At 43.1% G+C, this 23,287-nt stretch overlaps 1 protein-coding gene and 1 long non-coding RNA gene across 2 annotated transcripts; one reads left to right on the top strand and one right to left on the bottom strand.

Moving 5' to 3' along the window:
- The first annotated feature begins 1,451 nt into the window (after positions 1 to 1,451).
- On the top strand, positions 1,452 to 19,418 carry LOC122683876. The gene is made up of 5 exons (XR_006337860.1): positions 1,452 to 1,516; positions 3,245 to 3,405; positions 3,905 to 4,108; positions 11,667 to 11,794; positions 19,335 to 19,418. It is a non-coding gene; the product is annotated as an uncharacterized LOC122683876 (long non-coding RNA).
- Positions 19,419 to 19,813: 395 nt separating this feature from the next.
- On the bottom strand, positions 19,814 to 21,788 carry LOC122683873 (eukaryotic translation initiation factor 4B-like). Its single transcript, XM_043887783.1, has one exon. The coding sequence runs from the start codon at positions 21,763 to 21,765 to the stop codon at positions 19,933 to 19,935; it is 1,833 nt and encodes a 610-aa protein (XP_043743718.1). The 5' UTR covers positions 21,766 to 21,788; the 3' UTR covers positions 19,814 to 19,932.
- Positions 21,789 to 23,287: the final 1,499 nt, after the last annotated feature.

Genomic DNA, 23,287 nt, shown 5'->3' with positions numbered 1-23,287 from the left:
TCTTCTGCTTCTGTTAGGTCCATACCATTTCTGTCCTTCCTTGAGCTCATCTTTGCATGAAATGTTTCCTTGGTATCAGGCCTTGTGTCTATCACCAGTCACATCCACAAGTGGGTGTTTTGTTTTTGTTTTTGTTTTTTGCTTTGGCTCCGTCTCTTCACTCTTTCTGGAGTTATTTCTCCACTGATCTCCAGTAGCATGTTGGGCACCCACCGACCTGGGGAGTTCATCTTTCAGCACTGGAGCAGCGAGCAGCCGAGAGGAGATACCCCATGTCCAAGGTCAGTAGTGGCGGCTGTGAGGTGATATACCACATCCAAGGTCAGAGAAGCTCCAGTAAGATGGTAGGCACTGAGATAGGGCAGACATCAGAGGGCAGACAGACTGAAACCACAATCACAGTAAACTAACCAGTCTGATCACATGGACCACAGCCTTGTCTAACTCAGTGAAACTAAGCTATGCCTTGTAGGGCCAACAAAGAAGGATGGGTCATGGTGGAGAGGTCTGACAAAACGTGGTCCACTGGAGAAGGGAATTGCAAGCTACTTCAGTATTCTTGCCTTGAGAACCCCATGAACAGTATGAAAAGGCAAAAGGATAGGACGCTGAAAGATGAACTCCTCAGGTTGGTAGGTGCCCAATATGCTACATTATCATAGGAGAGAAAATACTTTCTTGTTGACAATCCCCTGTGTTGTCATGCCTGGATCTCCAAACTCTAATTGAAAAGCGGTTGTTAGGAACCTGAATTACATTTTATCTTAGATAAAATGTGGTCAGTGGTGCTTGCTTTCCAGGCTAGCATGCTCTAGCTGACCTGATGGGTATTGTGCTGGCCTGGGACTCAGAAACTCAGAAGCTTGGAAATAGCCCCAGTGCTCATTTGAGGTTGAGTTGGGCCCTGGGTAGAACTGGGTCCAATTGGCCTTTGGTCTCTCTTCCTTGTTAGTATCCCTCTTCCTTCCTCTTCTCTCTTTTCCTCTCTGAGCCTCTACTTAACTGAGCTTCCATGGCTGCAGTGGCCTTGAAAATGCACCACTCAGATTCATGCTTTGCCACAGGGGCCATAAATGATAGACAGGCCCAGGTACTGTGTTCCAAATCCACCATGTCATCTACTGAGGCTTTGCTTCCCTTGAGCTGATCTCAGTCACTGATTGAACACAGGCGCAATGCTAAGGCAGGACTATTCCTGCAAGATACTGGATAAGTTGACTCTTGGACTCCCATCAGTCCGGCTGAAATTCTCCTAGCAGTGTGCTGCAGTCTGAGACTCTGCCCACCCAGCTCTCTCCCTTCCCTCTGTCCTTCCCCGGATCAGACCTGTGCTGGGGTCTGATGGCTCCCCTTGCCTGATAGGATTCCTCCTCTGTTCCTCCTGCAGACATTTCCCCAGCAGGTCTTTTACACGTCTAATCCCATCTTGGCCTCTACTTCTTACAGGACCAGGAGTAACACATGCGACTGCACACAGGCCACCAGCAGCAAGGAGTCTTCTCCAACCCAGCAGCTGGTGAGTACTTTCTTGCTTCAGGTTCAGAAGAGGGTCGTTGACCAGTGAGTCCAGGAAGAATCAGTTGGAGCAGGAGGAGCTGGACCTACCTGATGGAGCTAAAAAGATTAGCACTTAGTTGTTCTCAAAACCCCAAGGTCAAATTGAAGGTGATCGGTTCCTCCTCATTTCCTGACTTATATTTCAGAGGGTTTCTTGTTTTGTTTTTACTTTATTTTCACATCAAAGTAATTTTGAGGATTTATATAGATCTGATTTTACATGGAAATAAATGGGAGTACCATTATTGTTAAAAATTTTTTAGCATAATTTTTCAGGGTTTCTGCCTCTTCACCTTCCATCCACACACTGGTTAGACAGAGACATGAACATTCCAGGTGAGTAATTTGGGAGCCTTTTAACACTACCTGTTTTTACATGTCTGTTCAACATTTAGTAGGAATGATAAAAAAAATTAAATGCTTTTTTATGTTGAAAATAAAGATTTATATTCCATGTACATATTGCATGGGATTTTCTGAACTAGACAGTTTCTTGAGAGGCATATTGAACTTTTAAAATGAAGTTATTCTAATAAATCATCTCCAGGAAAGAGTACATGCAGCATCGTGAATTTTTCAGTTTCAAAATTTCAACAGGCTGGATTGTTAAAGGGAACTCTCAGGGGGCCAGTCTCAAAGTTAGTGGTGAGGCCTTGTATAACCATGTAAAATACATGTACTTGCCACAGAAATATTAGCAGAGATAGGCTAGAAACAGTACCAGTGTTTAATTGCAGCCAAACTAATTTAGGTCTCACCAGTTTTGTCAGCAGTCGTGTGTGGAGAGCTGAGTTAACCAGCTCCTGCTGCAGTTTTATTCCAGTGACATTTCGGTGTCCCCTGTTGACTGGTGCTCTGGACAGCTGCCTAGTGGCTTAGGGTTGTATCATCCTTAGCCTGGAGTGTGGGATGGACTCCGCCAGCAGTACCACAGCATGTCTCCAAGATGCCCTCCACAGAGCTTGAAGGCCATCTGGCTGGGGTGGGGGGGGAGACCAGGGAGCGGGGAGCCTGGGGGAGATAGATGAGGGGGCTGCCGCAATGATCAGGCACCTGGCAGGGTGAAGGACATCTGTGGCAGAAAGTCATGGGGTTTTCTCAGATCCAAGACGAAAAAATCATCAGAGTAGAGAAGGAAGGGAGGAGCAGTGGTTTTCAATCAGGGGCAGATTTGCCATTTCTCACCACTCCTGCCCCCAAGACATGCAGCAATGTCTAGAGACATTTGTGGGTGTCACAACCTTGGGGAGGGGACGAATACTACCAGCATCTGGTTGGTAGAGGCCAGTGTGCATGCCTGCTAAGTTGTTTCAGTCATGTTTGACTCTTTGCAACCCTATGGACTGTAGCCCCCCACGCTCCTCTGTCCGTGGAATTCTCCAGGCAAGAATACTGGGGTGGGTTGCCATGTCCTCCTCCAGGGGATCTTCCCAAGCCAGGGATCGAACCTGCGTCTCTATGTCTCCTGCATTGGTAGGTGTGTTCTTTATCACCACCACCACCTGGGAAGCCCATGGAGGTCAGAGATGTTGTTAAACACCCTAGAATGCACATAACAGCCCCCACAATAAAGAATTATCTAGTTCAAAATGTCAGTAGTGCTGAAACTGAGGTAACTTGCTAGAACCTGACTTAAATCTAGTCCTGGGTTAAAATAATTTATGGATTTTTTTTTTTTCCTTTCTAGGATGAAGGCTTTCCTGCAAGGCCCCCATTGTCCTCCACTTCACCCGTGGTTTGCCTCCTCGTCTGAGTCGTGCGGCTCCTAGCGTCTGTTCCACCTCTGCACTTCGTATTGGTGGAGAACCTCATGGCCATAAGCTGGGAGGGAGTGGAAGGCAGAGAACTGTGAGCCAAGACACACCCCATCTTGCCCTGCTGGGTCTCTCACTGTACACCGAGGCATTCTTAGGCAGGGAAAGCCCTGCAGACTAAGAGGGAGGCTGGGCTCAAGAACCAGCAGGTCCAGATTTTGGCAGAGAAGGGAAAGCTTCCAGGAAAGAGGTGGGGGGTGCTTCTCATTAACAGATTCGTGGGAGAGGGAATGCATGTGGTATGCTTATGTTCCGTTTGTCTAAATATTATTTTCATGAGGTCAGAGACCTTACCCTTTGTTCTAGCTATCCATGAATACATAATAAACCACCCCTAAATTAAGTGGCTTCATGCACTTTATTAATATAGTGCATGGATTGTATCTCATAGTTCTTGAGTGTACCTGGGTGGTGGTTTTTGCTTGGACTTTTCTGGGTAGTTATAGTCAGATGGTATCTCGGACTACAGTCATCTGAAGACTCAACTCGTCTTGGTATGTAAACACACTCACCTGGATTGCATTTATTTTTAGCTTTCCGCTTAGAGCTCAGCTGAGGCTGCACCTGAAGTGTCTACACGTGGGCTCTCCATGTGGCTTGGATTCGTAAAGCATGGCAGCAGGCTCCTAAGAGGGAGCATCTGAAGAGAAAACTGCAAGACTTTTTGTGATATGGCCACAGAGGCTCCAGATTTCAACTGGTTGAAACAAATGTACTGAGCCCAGCCCAAATTCAAGGTGAGGGAAATTGGGTGACTCCTCTTGATGTGCAGAGTAGCATGTGTGCACAGAGAGAACAGGATCGAGGGTTGTCGTCTATGACTGTTTGCCAGTTCCTACTCTTTGATGCCTTGAAAGCTATCTGTCAACCCCAATACCCTAAACGAGAGAGCCTAGTAGAGTGGTGTGCCAGGTAGATGAGAGGTAAATGGTTAAGACCCTAGATGCCTAGAGGCAGGGAGACCTGGTTTTGAATCTGGGTTTTTCCAGTTAACCGCTGTGGATCTTGGGCAAGTTGTTTAATCTGTGTGAGCCTCAGTTGGCTCATTTGTAAAAGAATGATAATATATACATCTCCATGTATGGTTGTGGGATTTAAATTTTGCCCAGCATAAAGTAAGCATTCAGTAATTGTTCGCTGTTAGAAATAAAGGTGAAAAGAGACTGCGCTTTGCTTCTCCAGCACCCCTTGTTTACTCTGATCCAGCATCAAGGTGAACTCATCTCTACAGCACCACTAAAGTTCAGGTCTCTCCAGCAAGAAGGACATGGAGTCAAGAAACTACAGTCAGGAAGGTAAAGTCAAGGTTCAGAGAATGAATATTGCCACAGTGACCCTTAGGGGCCCTAGAGAAGGAAGGAATTTGTCCTGGAGATTAAAAGTGAAGGATCAGGGTCTGATCCAAGCAGAGCATGTTGATGGAGCAGTGTGGTGGGGAAAAACTCTGCCTCTGGCTCGTGTTCCTTCTATTAATATTTTTAGAGCCTCAGTGATCTCACTACAATGGACAGGTGTGATCTGAAGGCTGCAGAAGTTCCCTCTAGTCATGGCCAAGCTCTTCCATGTTAGGAATCTCCAAATGTGCCCACTCCTCCCCATCTATTTAGTCAGCACTCTGGCTTGGGCCACTGTGGTTGTTATTCTCTTAATTACTGCTGATATCTCTTTACGGGTCCTCTTGCTCTTAATCTGTGCCCACTGGTCCTTTGCAGGGCAATCAGAATAATCTATTTTGTAACACAAATCTGGTTGCGTACTCACAAGCTAAAAGTCTTCAGGGCTGGTTATTCTCCATTTTCCTCTCTTTCTGTCCTTTTTTGTACCTGGTATCAGAGGGTTGCTATATCCAAATGGATTCCTTTGACTTTCTGTATTCTGTTGGGGTTCAGCCAATGAAGGATCCAGCAGGGAACTGGAGAGCAAGAGATGGGGGCATTTGAAGTATGTTTCCCCCCTGGAGTGCTGCTGTTCCCTGTGACTTTCCATATCATCCTGCATAATGACTGTCCTTCCTGGCTCTGCCTCTCATGACTTCCCTCCCCCTACCTCCTCAGACCTGGAAGTGATCATGGCTTCTCCATGTTGCTTTGCTTGAGTACCTCAACATCCTTCCTTGGTTCCTTTAACTCCACCCACACCCATTAAAGTAGTTCTTCTGTAATTATACCATGCAAAATGCCAGGCTGGATGAGTCACAAGCTGGAATCAAGATTGCTGGGAAAAATATAAACAACCTCAGATATGCAAATGATACCACTCTAATGGAAGAAAATAAAGATGAACCAAAGAGCCTCTTGATGAGAGTGAAAGAGGAGAATAAAAAGCTGGCTTAAAACTCAACATTCAAAAAACTATCAAGGCATCAAGTCCCATCACTTCATGGCAAATAGATGGGGGAAAAGTGGAAACAGTGACAGATTTTATTTTCTTGGTCTCCAAAATTACTGCAGCCACAAAATGAAAAGACTCTTGCTCCTTGGAAGAAAAACTATGACAAACCTAGACAGCATATTAAAATACAGAGACATTCCTTTGCCAACAAAGGTCTATCTAGTCAAGGCTATGGTTTTTACAGTAGTCATGTATGGATGTGAGAGTTGGACTATAAAGAAAGCTGAGCACAGAAGAATTGATGCTTTTGAACTGTGGTGTTGGAGAAGACTCTTGAGAGTCTCTTGTACTGCAAGGAGATCCAACCAGTCCATCCTAAAGGAGGTAGGTCCTGAGTGTTCATTGGAAGGACTGATGTTGAAGCTGAAACTCCGATTCTTTGGCCACCTGATGCAAAGAGCTGACTCATTTGAAAAGACCCTGATGCTGGGAAAGATTGAAGGTGGGAGGAGAAGGGGATGACAGAGGATGAGATGGTTGGATGGCACTGACAACTCAATGGACATGAATTTGGGTAAACCCCAGGAGTTGGTGATGGACAGAGAGGCCTGGCGTGCTCCAGTCCATGGGGTCACAAAGAGTCAGACACAACTGAGCGACTGAGCTGAGCTTCATACTTCGGATCACAGTTTATACAGTAATTTGATAGTGTGTCTGCCCTACTAGGCTATAAGCAGAAGGGGGCTGACAAAGTTGAAAGTGGTTTTCAGAAGGTGGTGGAGGAAATTGAGTTGGTAAAAGGGTACAAGCTTTTAGCTATAAGATGAATAAAGTCTGAAGAACTAATGTATCACATGGTGACTCTAGTTGATAACACCATTTGGTATAGTTGAAATTTGCTAAGAGAGTAGAACTGAATGTTCTCATCCCCTTCAAAAAGGTGGGGGATAAATATGTGAGGTGACAGATGTGTTAATTAGCGTGATGGGGGAAACCGTTTCACAAGGTATATATATTGGGTTGGCCCAAAAATCCCTTCAGTTTTTAAGTAAAATTAAAAGACCTGTTTTTCATTTTCACCAAAAACTTTATTGAATTCACCATTTTGTTCCATTACCTTCTGCCATCTTGTTCCACTGCCTTCTGCCATTTTTCAGGCAACTTCATAATTCCATTTTCCCAAAACTTTTTATCTTTTTGAGCAAAAACTGTTCCAGGTGCTTTCCAGGGAACTGGAATTTTTTCCATTAAGAGAATTTTGCTAAGACTGAAGTAAATAGACATCTGATTGTGCAATGTCTGGTGAAGATGGCGGTGAATCAGAACTTCCCAGCTAAGCTGTAATAGTTTTTGCCTGGTCATCAGAGAAACATGCAGCCCTGTCATCCTGATGGAAGATTAAGCATTTTCTGTTGACTAATTCTGGATGCTTTTCGTAGAGTACTGCTTTCAGTTGGTCTAATTGGGAGCAGTACTTGTTGGAATGAATTTTTTGGTTTTCTGGAAGGTTCATAATAGAGGACTCCCTTCCAATCCCACCATCTATACAGCATCACCCTCTTTGGATGAAGAGCCTTTGGTGTGGTTGGTGGTTGTTCATTTCATTTACTCCCCTATCTCTTCTATTCCACATTATTGTACAGTATCCCCTTTTCAATGCCCATCACAGTTTATTTTAAAAGTGGAACATTTTCATTAAAGTAGAGAATCACATGCAGAAATATGGTCAAGAAGGTTTTTTAACTTAACTTATGTAGAACCCAAACATCAAAGTGATTAACATAACCAAGCTGGTACAAATGATTTTCAGCACTTCATTTGGATATTTTGAGTATGTCAGCTGTCTCCTGCGTGGTATGAATTGAGTGTTCTCAGTTAATGTCTTGATTTGATCACTCTCAACTTCAGCTGGTCTCCCTGGCCATGGAGCGTCAGCCAGCATGAAAGCCTGCACCACTCTTGACATGTTCAATGTGTCACAGCACCTTCTCCATACATTGCACAGATTCTTTTTGCATTTCAGTTACGTTTTTACCTTTCTTGGAACATGAAGCATAATATGCTAAAAATGCTTTTATTCTTCCATCTTCAATATTAAAACAGTTACACAAAAATTCACCAATTTTGATTTTTTTTTTTTTAATGCACACGGGTATGACAGCTGTCACAGTACAATCTAACAAAATTATTTCAGATGGAGTTAAAGACAGCTAAGCACTACTAGAGCCATCTTACGGAAAAAGTAAAACAAAACTTTTGGCCAACCCAGTATATCAAACCATCACATTATAGACTTTAAATACCTTATTTTATTTGTTCACTATACCTCAGTAAAGCTAGGGGAAGGGGAAGAGGCAGGGGGTTGGGCACCCTGTCAATTTTGGTTCACATTTGTATCTTCAGTGTCTAGCATGATGCCCTGGTACATTGCAGACCCTCCATAAAGGATTTTTGATTCAATATGTATAATCCAAAACCCCAAATCTTATTGCTGGAGGTTAGGAAAAATGGGTTGGTGCTTCCAAGATCATTTTAAGAAATTAGAGGCTGTAATAAGGGTTTGAGTCACCAGATTTCGTACAACTTAAATTGCCCCTCTGCACCTTCAATTCCTTTTGGATATTTTTAAAAACTCTGTGCCCAAACAGCGCTATGCAAGGAAAATTCATACCCACCCCCAATACTACCACATGTGTGGTATGCCGCAGAGCAGAAAAACAATCAGAAATGCACTTGATGAAGGAGAAAACAGCCGAACATGAGTCCCTGGGCAGAGCATCTTGGAGAGGCCAGCCCAACAGCTGTTTGCATTAAAAATGATTGCTTTATATTTATGGCAGAAGAGCAACAATAAGCAGTTTATAGCCTATAATCTAACACAAATGACTTGGGAAAATAATCTTAATAGATAGTTCATCTGAGTGTCCCAGGGTGTAAGGAAACCCAGCAGGGAACACTCAGAATTGGCCTTCGCTGATCTGACAAATCCTCGCTGACTGGTTGCATGTTAAAGCATTTCTTTGCACAATTTTATATTCTTCCACTTAAGGAGATACTGTGAAAGACTCACCAGACTCTGAGGGCACAAACCCCACCAGATACTCAGCCCCCAGAGTTCCCACTGGCTTCTTAGAAATGAAGCTGCATCAAGCCAGGGAAAATGAAGCGTGACCTTGTAAAATATCAGTTTCTGGCTTTTTCCCCCCCTAATTGTGGGGATGTTATCATGAAGGAAGAAAAATATCGCTTTCCACACTCTATTCTGGAAAATGATATCCATCTGTGGGAATGCTGAGCAGGCATGATTGCTGTGGCCAGGCGTGGTATCAGACTGACAGGCTGGGCAAGAGTTTGGTTTCTGTGAGGGGTCAACTAGAAGAAAGGTAATAGGTTCTCTGGGAATTTATGTTCTCAGTGCTGTTTCCTTTGCCCTCTTCCAATGCCTGGGGCCTTCTTGCCACTCAGCAATGCCCATTTGAGCCTGGAACATCATTCTATATTGTTAGTTTTATTTTTTTCTTCACATGTGTCCCTAACTGGACTGCATGCTTCTCAAGATCAAGTCTGAGCCTCAGACCTCTCTGTCTCTCCTGGACCTCATTAGGACAATCCTAGCAGAGATCACCTACTTTCCGCTAGAAAGTACTAGGTTCTTCTACTAGAAAGAACACTGCCTCCCACTCCTGAACCCAGGTCATGTCTTGTATCGCTACTTTCACTAATCACCCCAACCCATGTTAAACCTGTCTGACCTTTGTTCCCATTCTCTTTCCCCTTAATAGTTAAGAACTTAAGGGCCACCATCAGGGAGTTTATAGGGATGCTTCCTAAAAGCACAAGCTGGAATCAAGATTTCTAGGAGAAATATCAATAACCTCAGATACACAGATGACACCACCCTTGTGGCAGAAAGTGAAGAAGAACCGAAGAGCCTCTTGATGAAAGAAGAGAGTGAAAAAGTTGGCTTAAAACTCAACATTCAGAAAACTAAGTTCATGGCATCTGGTCCCATGACTTCTCGGCAAATAGATGGGGAAACAATGGAACCAGTGACAGACTTTAATTTGGGGTCCTCCAAAATCACTGCAGGTGGTGACTGCAGCCATGAAATTAAAAGATGTTTGCTCCTTGGAAGAAAAGCTATGATCAACGTAGACAGCATATTAAAAAGCAGAGACATACGAATGTTTCGGGGAGAGAAAAGACATGAAGTGGGGCCTGAAACGGCAGAGTCCGCTGCAGGATTTCAGAGAAGGTGGATGCAGGAAACTCAAGACAGAGGCAGAGATTCAGGCTTGGCTTGTGTAGTGTCTGTTGGGACTACAGGCCTCCCCACCCCCAGAGCAAGATGTAAACCACAGCCACCAAGCAGTGTGCGGGTCACCACCTGCCTGGCAGCGCAAAGAAACTACACGGAAGGTTCGAAAGGTCCCCTGGGCACTGGGCTTACTTCAAGGCCTTGGGAAGGACCTGAAAAGCTCTTCGAGGGTCACAATACCAACTATTAATTCAGGTCATTGTGGTGGACGTATCCTAGGGCTCTGTCAATCACGTATCTGCCTTGCAAACTGTTGGAACCAGCTTGCTTCTCAGTCTCAAGACTCCACTAAACAACGACCTCTTCCAAAAGCCGGCAGACAACACACCTATCTGGGAGCCGGGAGGAATCCAGTGATAACACCAGTGTTGAGACACGAACGGTCAACAGTTTGGGGTTCCTTCCTGCCATGCTCAGGTCTGAACTCACCTGTGAGCTCACTTCTGAGTGGTGCCATGACCCTGGCCTCCTCGAGCCCTTTTTCCTTCTCCTACCCAGGCCCACCCCACCCCCCCCAGAGGTCATGCCCACGCTGGGGCATCGCCTGGGCACAGATCCACACACTGTAAGCCATCTCACCTGGGAAGAGTTCGTGTCCTGTCCACCTGATCTCGGCATGCTGGTTGCTCACTTTGCTTTAGGGTCTGCACACCTAGTACTCGGGAGTCTGTGTGTCCTGTCCTGCCATCTGTGTACCCCTCACTCCCCGGAGTACACTTGTGGGCACACTACAGTGGGGACGTCAAGGATGCAACATTTATGGATTGCTGCATGATTCTTAAAAATGAATAAAACTGTTGACAAGGGAAAAAAAAAAAAAGCAGAGACATTACTTTGCCAACAAAGATCCATCTAGTCAAAGCTATGGTTTTTCCAGTCGTTTTGTATGGATGTGTGAGTTGGACTATAAAGAAAGCTGAGTGCCAAAAAATTGATGCTTTTGAACTGTGGTGTTGGAGAAGACTCTTGAGAGTCCCTTGGACTGCAAGGAGATCAAACCAGTCAATCCTAAAGGAAATCAGTCCTGAAGATTCATTGGAAGGACTGATGTTGAAGCTGAAACTCCAATACTTTGGCCACCTGATACGAAGAACTGGCACACTGGAAAAGATGCTGGGAAAGATTGAAGGCAGGAGAAGAAGGGGATGACAGAGGGTGAGATGGTTGGATGGCATCACCGACTCGATAGGCATGAGTTTGTACAAGCTCTGGGAGTTGGTGATGGACAGGGAGGCCTGGCATGCTGCAGTCCATGGGGTTGCAAACAGTAGGACACGACTGAGAGACTGAACTGAACTGAACTGATCAGGGAGTTAGGGACCAGAATTCTAGCCCTCTCACGGTGGTGTGAACTTTAGCGAGTTATTTAACCTCCAGGAACCTCAGTTTTCCTGTCTGCAGAGTGTGGTTGTCAGTGATGCCTACCAGTGCATCACAGTAGCATGGTAAAGACCGAGCATGATGTGTGTTTGTGTTTGCACAGAGCCTGCACATGGTCAGCCCTCAGTGTTAGCTTCTTGGAGTGTTGGCATCCCCTCAAGATTCTCTTGACGTTCTAGTGCCCAATGTATAGTACTAGTAGTTGGGGCCGTTTGGAGGACCTTATCATGGCTGGGATTAATTCTGCTATCACGGGGTTTTCACAGAGTTCTCTTGCCCTGTTCATCGTGTGAGGACATGGCAAGAAAGTAACAGCTATCAGCCAGGAAGAGGGCCTTGACCAGAGCATAACCATGCTGGTGCCTTGAAATTGGACATCTGAGCCTCCAGAACTGTGAGAAAAACCTTCTGTTTGTGTGTGTGTGTGTGTTATGTTACCCAGTCTGTGGTCCTTTGTTCCAGCGGCAGAATGGACTGAGGCCTCTTCCTCCTCCCCCTGCATCCTTTTTCTTCTTTTTATGAGGATGATTTCATCTTTGTCTACAAACATTCGCAGAATGTAAAATCTTAGATGCTTTCTACTAGAAAGTGTGGTCCTAATGAGGTCTAAGAGAGATGGAGATTTCTGAGACATAGACCTGACCTTGGGGAAAATGCTGTCCAGTTAGGGATAAATGTGTTCAATTGAGGGACCAACAATAAAAGACAGTAAGCTCTGAGGTCAAGCTCCATGGGCTTGAGAAATCTTATCCAATAACCAGAGCCTTCTAGTTCTCAGAAAAATTAGCGGAAGAAGAATAAAGTATGCTAAATTGGAAAGTGACTTGACAGAAGTAAAGATCTTTAGGTAAGAAATAGAATAAGAAGTTCAAAGGACAACAGAGACCGTGTAACTGAGGTCTTCTGTTGTGTGTTTGAAGAGCAGCAGCACGTATGGCTGGAAGGAACCTCTGCTGCAGGACCCACAGCTGCGTGGGTGTCTTTACAGATGAACTGGGGGCTATTCAAAGCCACAGCATAGACATCTCTTCCTAGAGCTTCAACTTACTTGAAAATTAAATTTCAAATGCATCATTTTGTTCATTAAAATAAATTCACATATAATGTGAAGTAGACTGAAAGAAATCACATGAAAACTTATGATAAGGAATGGTAATTTGCATTTTAGGTGGCTATTTAGAGCTGTGATGCAGACATTGTGGAAAACTTTCCGTTATAGAACTGAGTGGCCAAAGTTTGAGATTCACAGCTAAGCCAGAGGAGTATTCCTGGTCATAGAAATTGCATGGGACCAAGCCAGTCAGAAGAAAATGATAAAATGTTAGATACCAAATCCCTTTTTCTAATTTTGTCTACAGAGACAATGAGTTTTCGAGAGAAGATAACACTTGTCTGGGGGTGCACATCTAAGCCTCTCCAGCATTCTTTTTTTCTTTCATTTAAAAAAAAAAATGTATTTGTTTATTATTTATTTATTTTTTGCTGTGCTGGATCTTTGTTGCTGCAGCAGGCTTTCTCTAGTTCCGGCAAGTGGGGGCTACTCTTCTTTGTGGCGTGCAGTCTTCTCATTGCAGTGGCTTCACTGTTGCAGAGCTTGGGTTCTAGGCATGTGGGCTCAGTAGTGGCAGCTCACTGGCTCTAGAGCTCAGGTTCCATAGTTGTGGTGCAGGGGCTTAGTTGTTTCTCAGCATGTGAGATCTTCCCAGACCAGAGATCAAACCCATGTCCCCTGCACTGGCAGGCGATTCTTAACCACTGGGCCACTGGGGAAGTCCCTCCAGTGTTCTTTAAATAACAAAAAAGAGATAGCTAGTTGGGAAGATTTCCTGGAGTAGGAAATGGCAACCTGCTCTGGTATTCTTGCCTCGAATATTCCATGGACAAGAGGAGCCTAGTGGGCTAGAGTCCATGGGGTCACAAGGAGTTGCACATGTCTGAGTGACTGAGCTTACACACACAAGAGATAGCTCACATGTATGGAGAAGGCAATGGCAACCCACTCCAGTCCTCTTGACTGGAAAATCCCATGGGCAGAGGAGCTTGGTAGGCTGCAGTCCATGGGGTCACTAAGGGTTGGACACTACTGAGCGACTTCACTTTCACTTTTCACTTTCACGCATTGGAGAAGGCAATGGCAACCCACTCCAGTGTTCTTGCCTGGAGAAACCCAGGGATGGGGGAGCCTGGTGGGCTGCCGTCTACGGGTCGCACAGAGTCGGACACGACTGAAGTGACTTAGCAGCAGCAGCAGCAGCAGCAGGGTAGCTGTAAAACAAATTGTTCCCCTGCTTCTGTGATGCTCTCTCTAAGTTAAATGTTATAAATTGTAGCAGAAACCTTGTGCAATGGTTCTGATAGCTGATAAGATTTTCAGGTAAGATTAAAAGCTTCCTCTTCAGTGATCCTGACTGTCAGCACCACCTCTTGTCTGTTGAAGGCTTATGGGAAGTCCTTTCCTGACTGCTAGTAAATCATTGCCCAGATCATGATTTCCTCTAGGTTGCTAGTCTTTTAAGCTCTCACTCTGGTAGCAGCAGGTGAAATGGCTCCAGGAGTTTACAATGACCAATCTAGGGTGACCTGGGTCCTGCTGGCAGCCAAGAGTCCCACAGACACAAGTCAATGAGAAAAATCAACTCAGCTTCAAGAGCAGTGTCTACACAGGTCCCAAGGAACATGGAAATGTCACCTACTCATATGGTATCCATGACAGACCGCAGTAAGGTGAAAAAGCATGAACATGCAGACTCCAGACATCTCAACCGAGTAAAGTTTTCTTAGGACTCTAAGGAAGATTTCCAAGCCACAGACTGAAAGAAAACACTTAAAATTCACAGAGCTGACAAAGGATTGCATCCATAAAATATAAAACTTCCTTATATCAACAGAGGACAGATTAAATCATAGTAGAAAATGGAATACTTCACAGAAGAAACTTGAAAAGCTGGTAATTGTGAAATAAAGGTCAACCTCATGAAAATCTAACAACAAATTAAGACTGCAATAAAATAACATTTTATATCTATCATATGGAAAAAAGTAAAAGATCTAAAAAAACCAAGTTTTGACTTAGATATTGAAAAGCCAACATCGTCTTTTCTATCAAAATGCTTATGACTTTAAACTGGCATAACCATCTAGGAGAGCAATTTATTAGTACTTAATAAAGATAGCCAGATCCTATGACCCAATAACTTCACATCAAATATGTAGCCCAAGTACACTTCCATGAAAATGAACAAAGAATATTCATGCAACAATAATTGAATTGGAAACAACCTTAATTTTTTTCATTTACAGAAAAATGGAAAACTGTTGAGATTTTATTTAAAGTAGAATACTATACAGCAATTAAAACAAACAACTTGATCTTTATCAGCAACTTTTAAAATTTTCAATTTAATTTTAAATTTTATTTGTCTATTTATTTTCGGCTGTCTCAGGCTGTCACCGGCTCTAGGGCACATGGGCTTCAGTAGTTGAGGCTCCCAGACTCTGGATCATAGGCTGAGTAGTTTTGGTGCATGGGCTTACTTGCTCCGCAGCGTGTGGGATCCTCCTGGATCAGGGATCAGACCTGTCTTCTGCACTGGTGGAAGTCTTCACCACTGAGCCACCAGCGAAGCCCTTATCAGCACATTTAAGTCTTGAAAATATGTTTACTGAGAGAAAAACAAGTTGCAGTGAATAACCACAATATCATGCCACTATTATAAATTTTAAACTACAGATCAATACTGTAGACTGTTTTTAGACACGCGGTAAAAGTATGAATGGCTCCCCTGAGGTCTCAGTGGTAAAGTATCTGCCTGCCAATGCAGGAGACACAGGTTCTATCCCTGGGTCAGGAAGATCTGCTGAAGAAGGAAACGGCAACCAACTCCAGTATTCTTGGCTCAGAAATCTGATGAACAGAGGAGCCTGGTGGACTGCAATCCACAGGGTCGCGAAAGAGTGGGACATAACTTAGTGAGTAACCAACAAGAACAAAAGCATAGACACATAAACAAGAAGGACATGGACCTTTTCAGAACACCAGTTACCTCCGAGGGAGAGAGCTGGGAAGTGCTCTTGGGAAGGCGGCAAGAAAGGCTTCAACTAAATGCTTTATGGTTCAGAGCAGTCAGAAACTTTTCATGAAAAACCCACAGACCTGTGCTTGGGTGAGCATGAGTCTAAGTTTACAATAATTTCATGATAAAACTCCAACTGAGAAATTGAAGTTTTAAAAAAGGCAGTCTTGGACTGAGTAATCCCCTGAGGCACTTGGCAGAAACACTTTCATAACTTGGGGTACACGTGACTGACTACCACACTCATAAATCCCTACTGCTGACCAGCTCACAAACAAAAATTACAAAACACAGTAGAAAGTAGTCCATCATGACAGTCAGCAGACACTGACAGACACAACTAGAAACTGAGGCTTCCACGAACTGGATACTACAGAACATTCCTAAGGATACAAAATAATAAGCTCCCGTTCTCACTGAAGTGGACCCTTACAACATTTACACAGTGCCATTTCAGACCACTGACTGCTGAGCCCCTCCCCACCCCTTCCTGAATGAAGGCATTCACTGAAGTTATCCTGCTGCTGTTCTACCATTGTGTTAGAAAAGGAGAGGATATTATCTCTTTGGTTCACAGACCTCAAGACAAAGAGGAACCATGTCTGGATCTGATGGGGTTTGAACTGGATAAAATGACTGAACGGGCCTTTTGAGTTGTTTCCCTTGGTTATTTAAAAGCAGAGGCATTTATTGCTCACCAGATATTTGTGTGCTCCCTTATAATTTCCAGGCCACTTGCAGTTAGTTAGGACCAATGGATTATTTCTAGGCAGTTCCACTAAGTAGAAGTGACACAGGTCACCTCTGAACTGAAGCATGGAAGAGAAGGCATGAGGTCTCCTGCTCTTCCTCTTTGTTTCTCTTTCTCGGTGACAGTGGCAGCTGCATCTTGAGATGGTTTTGCCGCTAGATGGAAACAGCTGGATTGCTGGATCACACTGCTTGGAAGGCAGCTGCAGACTTTGCGTGAGAAGAAAAATAAGCTTTTATGTGTTAAGCCAAAACTCATGTTGTGTGTCTCTTATATACAAATACAGACAGAGACAGCTCATTGAAAAGAAGTTCTCACAAAAAATTAAAACTACATAGGGAGGCAGCCCATTATGAGGGAAACAGCAGAAATAACTCAAGAATTAATGGTCCTAAAGTCACAAATAATGGAACTGTATGTTAGAGATACTCTTAAAAAGTGCATTTTGAATATTTGAAGTCTCATATATAGAAATAAAGGGTACCACTGGGAAATTTTTTTTAAAAACTTTTCAAAAAATAAATGAGCAAATCTTTTAAAAACGAGAATTGCATTTCAAATTGAAAAATCAGTAAAAGACACACACACCTCACATACGTTTACTCATTTTATGACAAAGGTGAAACTGAATTGCAGTAGGAAGTGAAATCTTTTTAATAGATTTTATTATCAATTGGATATCCATATGAGAAAATTGAATTTTTGTTTATACCTCACATTATAGAAAAATTCCAGATATGTTATAAATAAGTGTGAAAATAAAGTTTATAAATGAAAACACTGAAGAATATTTTCAGGCAAAACTTCTTATATGGAATAACCATAAAATAATAACAATAGAAAATAGTTGGACTGTGTTAGAATTAGGAACTTTTGTTTGTCAAAAGATACCACTATGAAAGTGATAAGACAAGCCATAGAGCGGGAAAAGGTATTTATAGTATATATATCTGACAAAGGATTGCCAGTGTTCTTGCTGGGAAAATCACATGGACAGAGGAGGCTGGCAGTCTGCAATCTATGGGACTGCAAAGAGTCGGACACAACTGAGCATCTGAGCACATAGCACATCCATAATACCAAAACATCCATAATACTTAAGGAAATCTATTGCTAGAAATTTATTGATAGACAGATTAGCAATTAAGATGTAATCCCAATAAAAAGATGAGCAAAAGGCTCAAATAAGAACTTCAGAAAAGAAGCTTTCCAAAAGCCAGTTACCACTGAAAAAGATGCTCAACATCATTAGCCATTAGGGAAATACAAATTAAAACTTAAGTGTGAAACCAGTACAATGCCACCAAAATGAATAAAATAAAAAATGTGTTTGCAAATATATCAAACAACTAGAACTTTGCTCTGCTGCTGTAGGAGTGTAAGTTAACAGCTTCTTAAAAAACTTAATGACATAGTAAAATAAAACTGGATGTATGCATACCCTATGTGATAGTCAAAGTATGGCTCCCCAAAGATGTCCCTGTCTTACTCTCAAGGACCTGTGAGTATGTTAGGTTATATGGCAAAGAGGAATCAAGTTTGTAGACAGAATTAAGGTTACAAATCACCTACCCTTAAAATAGGGAGACTATCTGGGCGTTCCCAATGTAATCACAAGGGCCCTTAAAAGTGGAAGAGGAAATCATAAGAGAGAACCAAATGAAAGAGTGAGAAGGATTTGAATCAAAGTTACTGGTGGAGGCACATGAGCCAAAGAAAGCAGGTGGTCTCTAGAAGTTGGAAAAGACAAGGAAATGGATTATTTCCCAGAGCCTCCAGAAAGAAAGACAGTCCTGCCAACCCATTGCCTTCTAAAGTTAAACCTTCATCTTAGCTCAGTGAGATTCATGTGAGATTCTGATATACAGAACTGTAAGTTATTAAATTTGTTGTCTTAAGCCATTAAGTTTGTGGCACTTTGTCAGAGCATTAAGAGAAAACTTATCTATCCTATGATACAGTAACTCTACTCCTACATGTATACTCAACAGAAAGGCAGAAATACGTACAAGAATGTACATATAGTCTTATTCTAACTGTGTCAACTGGGAAACTACCCACATATACATAAATAGATCACATGTAATGTCTTAAGACAACTGATACTAAACCACAGTGAGAAATGAATGCTACACACACAGTATGATGACTCTCACAGACATAATGTTGAATAAAAGAAGCCAAGAGATTTCATATTGAAAATTCCATTTATAATTAAGTTCAAGATGAGTAATCTGTGGTGTTAGAATTGTGGTTGCCTTGGCTTGATCTGGTGGCTGAGAAGCAATGTGAAGGGGGTCTTTGGGGTGCTGGCAACACTTAATTTCTTGTTCTTGGAGGTGGTTTCACAGTGTGTTTGGTTTGTGAAAATTATTTGAGTTGACATTTATGATTTATGCATAATTGTGTATGTATGTTATATTACAATAAACTGTTTAGAAGGCAATGGATTGGTTTAAAAAAAATACAGATCAGACAAAACTGAGGTGAGACTTGAAAGCTGAGAAATAAATCTGAAGAACTTCTCCAGAATGCCACTAGAGGATAATAAGATGATAAACATATTAATAAAAAGGAACGTAAGAATGAAAAAGGGTCAAATTTATCTGTAATAGATACTACATAAAGAGAGAGTATAGAGCATAGAAGATATAACATTCAAAGAGATAATACTTAAAAATTTCCAGACTTAATAAAAGATGTAACTTCTCAGATTTAGAAAGCAATGGGTAAACAGAAATGAAAATAAACACATCTCTTGATATATTGTAGTTAAGCCAAAAAATACTATTTATCATAATAACAACAAAGGGTGAAAGGCAGTGAAATCTTAATTTCAAAGTGCTGAAGAAGGAACAACAGTCAATCTAGATTTTTCCCTTTTTACTCAGGTGTATTAAGTATAGTTTACACTGGGCAAAATTATTTTACTGTATGGTTCTATGAGATTTGAGAGATGTATACAGTCAAGCAATCTCTACTATAGTCAAAATATAGAATGATTCCCACACAAAAAATTCTCTCATTCCCCTTCGTGGTCAACCCTGCTTCCACCCAAGTCTATGGAAACCACTGATATGTCTTCCATCTCTGTATTTTTTATTTTCCAGAATATCATATAAATGGAATTATACAGAAATAGCCTTTCTAACTTTGCTCAATACAATGTATTTTGAGATTCATCTAAGCTGTTGTAAGTATAGTTTATTTATTATTGCTGAGTAGTATCCCATTGAATAAATGCAATACTACTTATCTTCCTAACCACCAGTTGAAAGGCATTTGGGTTGTTTTCAGTGTTTGGCATTTATGAACAAAATTGTTATAAACAACTGCGTACAAAGTTTTATATAAATACATGCTTTCATTTCTTTAGGGTAATGGGACTGCTGGATCATATATGGTGAGTGTATATTTAACTATATGAGTTAACAGATGGTTTTCTAAAGTGGTTGTACAATTTTGCATTAATATGAGCAATGTGTGAGAGTTCTAGTTGCCCCACACCCTCACCAGCGCTTTGCACTATCCCCCATTTCCCTTCTAATCTGTGTGTAATGATATTTTGTTATCATTTTAGTGTGTATCCTTTTTTTTTTTTTCCAGGAGATGGTGAGTTTTATTTTGTCTTGTCTGGATAGAGGTTTGATTTGCTCTCGAATGTTCCAGGGTGGAGAGAGACTAGGAGAAAGCACAGAATGCAGAGCTCTATTCGGTGTAATCTCCCTCATTTTCATCTTCACCGTCAATGGCGAGAGCAGCATATTTGCTTGCAGAACTGAACTTCGAGGCTGGATTTTCTTCAGCTTTCTTTGGCTCAGGTGCAGATCTGGAGTCGTGATCCTTTTTGCCATCTTTCCTGTCTGACTCCTTCCAGTGGTCTTTGTTCCCTCCATCTCCCGGACCACGGCTGGAGTTCCCACTTTGGCCTTTTGGGGCACTTACCCCATCTATTTTATTTTCATCTTTCCTTGCTGATCCCTCCTCAGATGGTTGAGCTGGAACTACTTTCCCTCCACCACTTGTAGGGGACTGCTGCTCTGTGTCTGAGCTCTGAGATCGAGCGGGAGGGTTGGAACTTCGCTTCACCCAAGCATTCTCCTTTGGTGGAGGGGCTGGCATCACCTTTAGAGGCTGTTCAGGTTTGGGAGGCTTAGAAGTTGGAGACTGACAGTCTTCCTCTTTATTGGGGGTTTCATTTTCTAGAGACTTCTCACTCTCTCTCCTTCGTGCATTTCTGCCAGATGTGGCTGAGGTCCCAGTCTGTGATGACTCACTTCCTGTCCTCGATCGTTCCCGTTCCTGAGTTTCTTCACTTCGCCAGCTTGGGTGTCTCTCCCGAGGCCGTCGCTCTAGTTTTGGCTCATCCAGCTGACGCTGCAGTTTCTCTTGTTCCTTCTGTAGCCGCTCTTCTACTTCTCGTTCTCTAGCAGCTGTGTCTACAGGCTTTGCCCCTCCAAAGATAGAGGCTGCCCGACTGGACTGGGAGGTGCTAGCGGAGGAATCATCTTCCTTAGGAGTACTCCGAGGCTTTAGGTTCAGTTTGGGTCTTTGGGGGGGACCTCTATCATCCCGCCTATAATCATCCCGAGAGTAATCATCTCTGGAGCTCCAGGACCGGTCAACTCGTCTGTCATATCTGTCTTCGTAGCGGTCCCCACCTCCTCTGTAGTCATCATCTCTACGGTACCCGCTACCGAACGCTCTTCTGCCACTGCCTATCCTGGAATCGTAGCCTCTGTCATAGTCTCTGCCACCTCGGTCATCATAGCGATCTCGGCCCCGGTATTGATCCATGTCCCAGCCTGGGCCATCACGGTAACTGTCCCGATACCCATCACGATATTGGTCTGAATCGTAATGATCTTGATACTTGTCTCCAAAGCTATCATCACCCCTTCTAGGCGGGTAGTCATCAAAGCTGTGTGCAGCAGGACGGGCCCTCCAATCAGTATCTGTTTTGTCAAAATCACGATTTCTGTCTCGGCCAAAAGAACGATCATCCCTGTCTTTATCCTGTGCTTGGTCAGCAACGTCCACTCGAATTCTCCTGTTACCTAGAGACTCTTCGTTGAGGCTCAGGGCACTGAGCAAGGAATCCAGGTCCTCAAACTCAGCATAACCAAAACCTTTTAACCTCTCAGGATTGCTGGGTTCACGCGGTAAACGCACCACACTGATATTTAATCCTCTAAAGAATTCCTTAATGGAGTCTTCTGTCACATCATAGGGCAGGTTCCCTAGAAAAGCAGTGTAGGGTGGAGATTTGGGAAGATGGCTCCGGTCGATATTGGGTTCCCGAGCAGCCCGTGGAGCAGTGGGCAGGATGGAACGGTCAATTGGAGGTGCCCGATACACATCATCATCATTACTATGCCAAGTGGTTGAAACATCCCCTTCCAGATCGTCTGTTTCATCAGCCCAGCTGACTGGTTTGGGGACATAGGTGCTGCCTCCACCAGTCCCTCCATCCTCAGCCAGAAAGTCTGTTAGGGAGATAGTCTTCCCCTTCTTATTCTTCTTTTTCGCTGAGGCGGGCATGTTGGGAGAGGGAGAGAGAACGCAAAGGCAGTGTGTATCCTTTTGTGTGCTTATTTTCCATTGGTATAGGTTGTGTTCTTAGCACTGGGACATATCACTAAGCAAAATAAAGAGACCATTCTTCAAGAAACTCACATTCTAGCACAGGAGATAGTCAATAAATAATAAACAAGAAAAGCAAATGACTTCTATGATACAAAAATAGATAAATGCTCAGCAAAAGAGGGGAAAAATAAGGCAGGGTAGGGAGGAGCTAGTGTTGGGGATGGAGGCGGAGATCGCTATATTAAGTAACATGGTCCCTGATTAGTCATATATGAGCAAAGACCTGAAGGAGATGAGACTGTGACACAAGCAGATATCTAAGGGAAGTTTGCCCCAGGCTGAGGGAGAACCTGGAGAAGGCACGGCAGAAGGGAGCCTAGCATGTTCAGTGAACAGAAAAGAAGTCAGCAGGGCTGGAGTGAAATAAATGAAGGGGACAGTAATAAGGAAGGAGGTCTGGATGGCATGGGGTGCCTGCAGACCATGTAGAGCCTAAGACATTGTAAGGACTTTGGCTTTGAGTGGAATAGGGCGTCACTTGTAGGAAGGAACGATAGAGACAGCCCAGTTAAGGAATGGTTGCAAGAGTCACAGACGAGTATCTTCATGGCTTGGAGAAAGGTTGTGGAGTGGTGAGAAGTGGCCAGAACCTGCAGGTATTTTGAAAACAGAACTGACAGGATTTCCTGACGTACTGAAAGTGGGGGGTAAAGAGGAAATGAGCCAGGGATGATTCCAAAGTTTGGGGGCTGAGAGACTGCAAGGATGCGGTTTCCATCTGCTGAGATGAGGAAAGCAGCAAACAGAAAGTTTTAGGGGAAAGACAAGGAATTCGGTTTTGAATGTGCTAAGTTTGAGATTTCCATTAAACAGCCAAGTGGAAATGTTGGATAGGCAATCATATGTATAAATCCGGAGTCTGGCATAAAGATGTAAATTTAAGAGCCATCAGTATACAGATGGTGTTTAAAGTCTTGAAACCAGATAAGATCACTGAAAAATTAGTAAAGATAAAGAAGGGAAGAGATCCAAATACGGAGTTCTGAAGCATTTAAACATGAAGAGATTGGGGAGAATAGGAATAAGCAAAGAACACTGAAGCAGTTTACTCATCTAGGAAGGAAGAAAAGCAACAGAGTGTAGTGGAAGAAAGTATTAAAAGAGAGTGAGCAGCTGTGTGCAATAGGTCAAGGCAAGGACTTAGAATTAACCATTGATTCAGCAACACATGGATGTCATTGTTAACCTCGGTCAGGACTTTTCAGTGGAGTGGTGGATGGGGAGCACTGCTGCCTGCCTACACAGAAAACTTCTGTTCAGAGTGGAGCGAGGTTGGTGATGGGTGCGGAAGTGAGATCAAGGAGAATGCTCTCTCTTTAATGGGAGAGAATACAGCACACGTTTATGATGCAAAGAAAACCCAGTAGAGAAACTTATTTACATAGAAGAGAGAGGAGAGATTGCTAGAATGATCGTG

The sequence above is a fragment of the Cervus elaphus genome, chromosome 25, assembly GCF_910594005.1.
Source record: "Cervus elaphus chromosome 25, mCerEla1.1, whole genome shotgun sequence".
In the NCBI taxonomy this organism is placed as follows: domain Eukaryota; kingdom Metazoa; phylum Chordata; class Mammalia; order Artiodactyla; family Cervidae; genus Cervus; species Cervus elaphus.
Note: the sequence above shows the minus strand (reverse complement) of the source record. Positions and strands in the feature narration are given on the sequence as shown.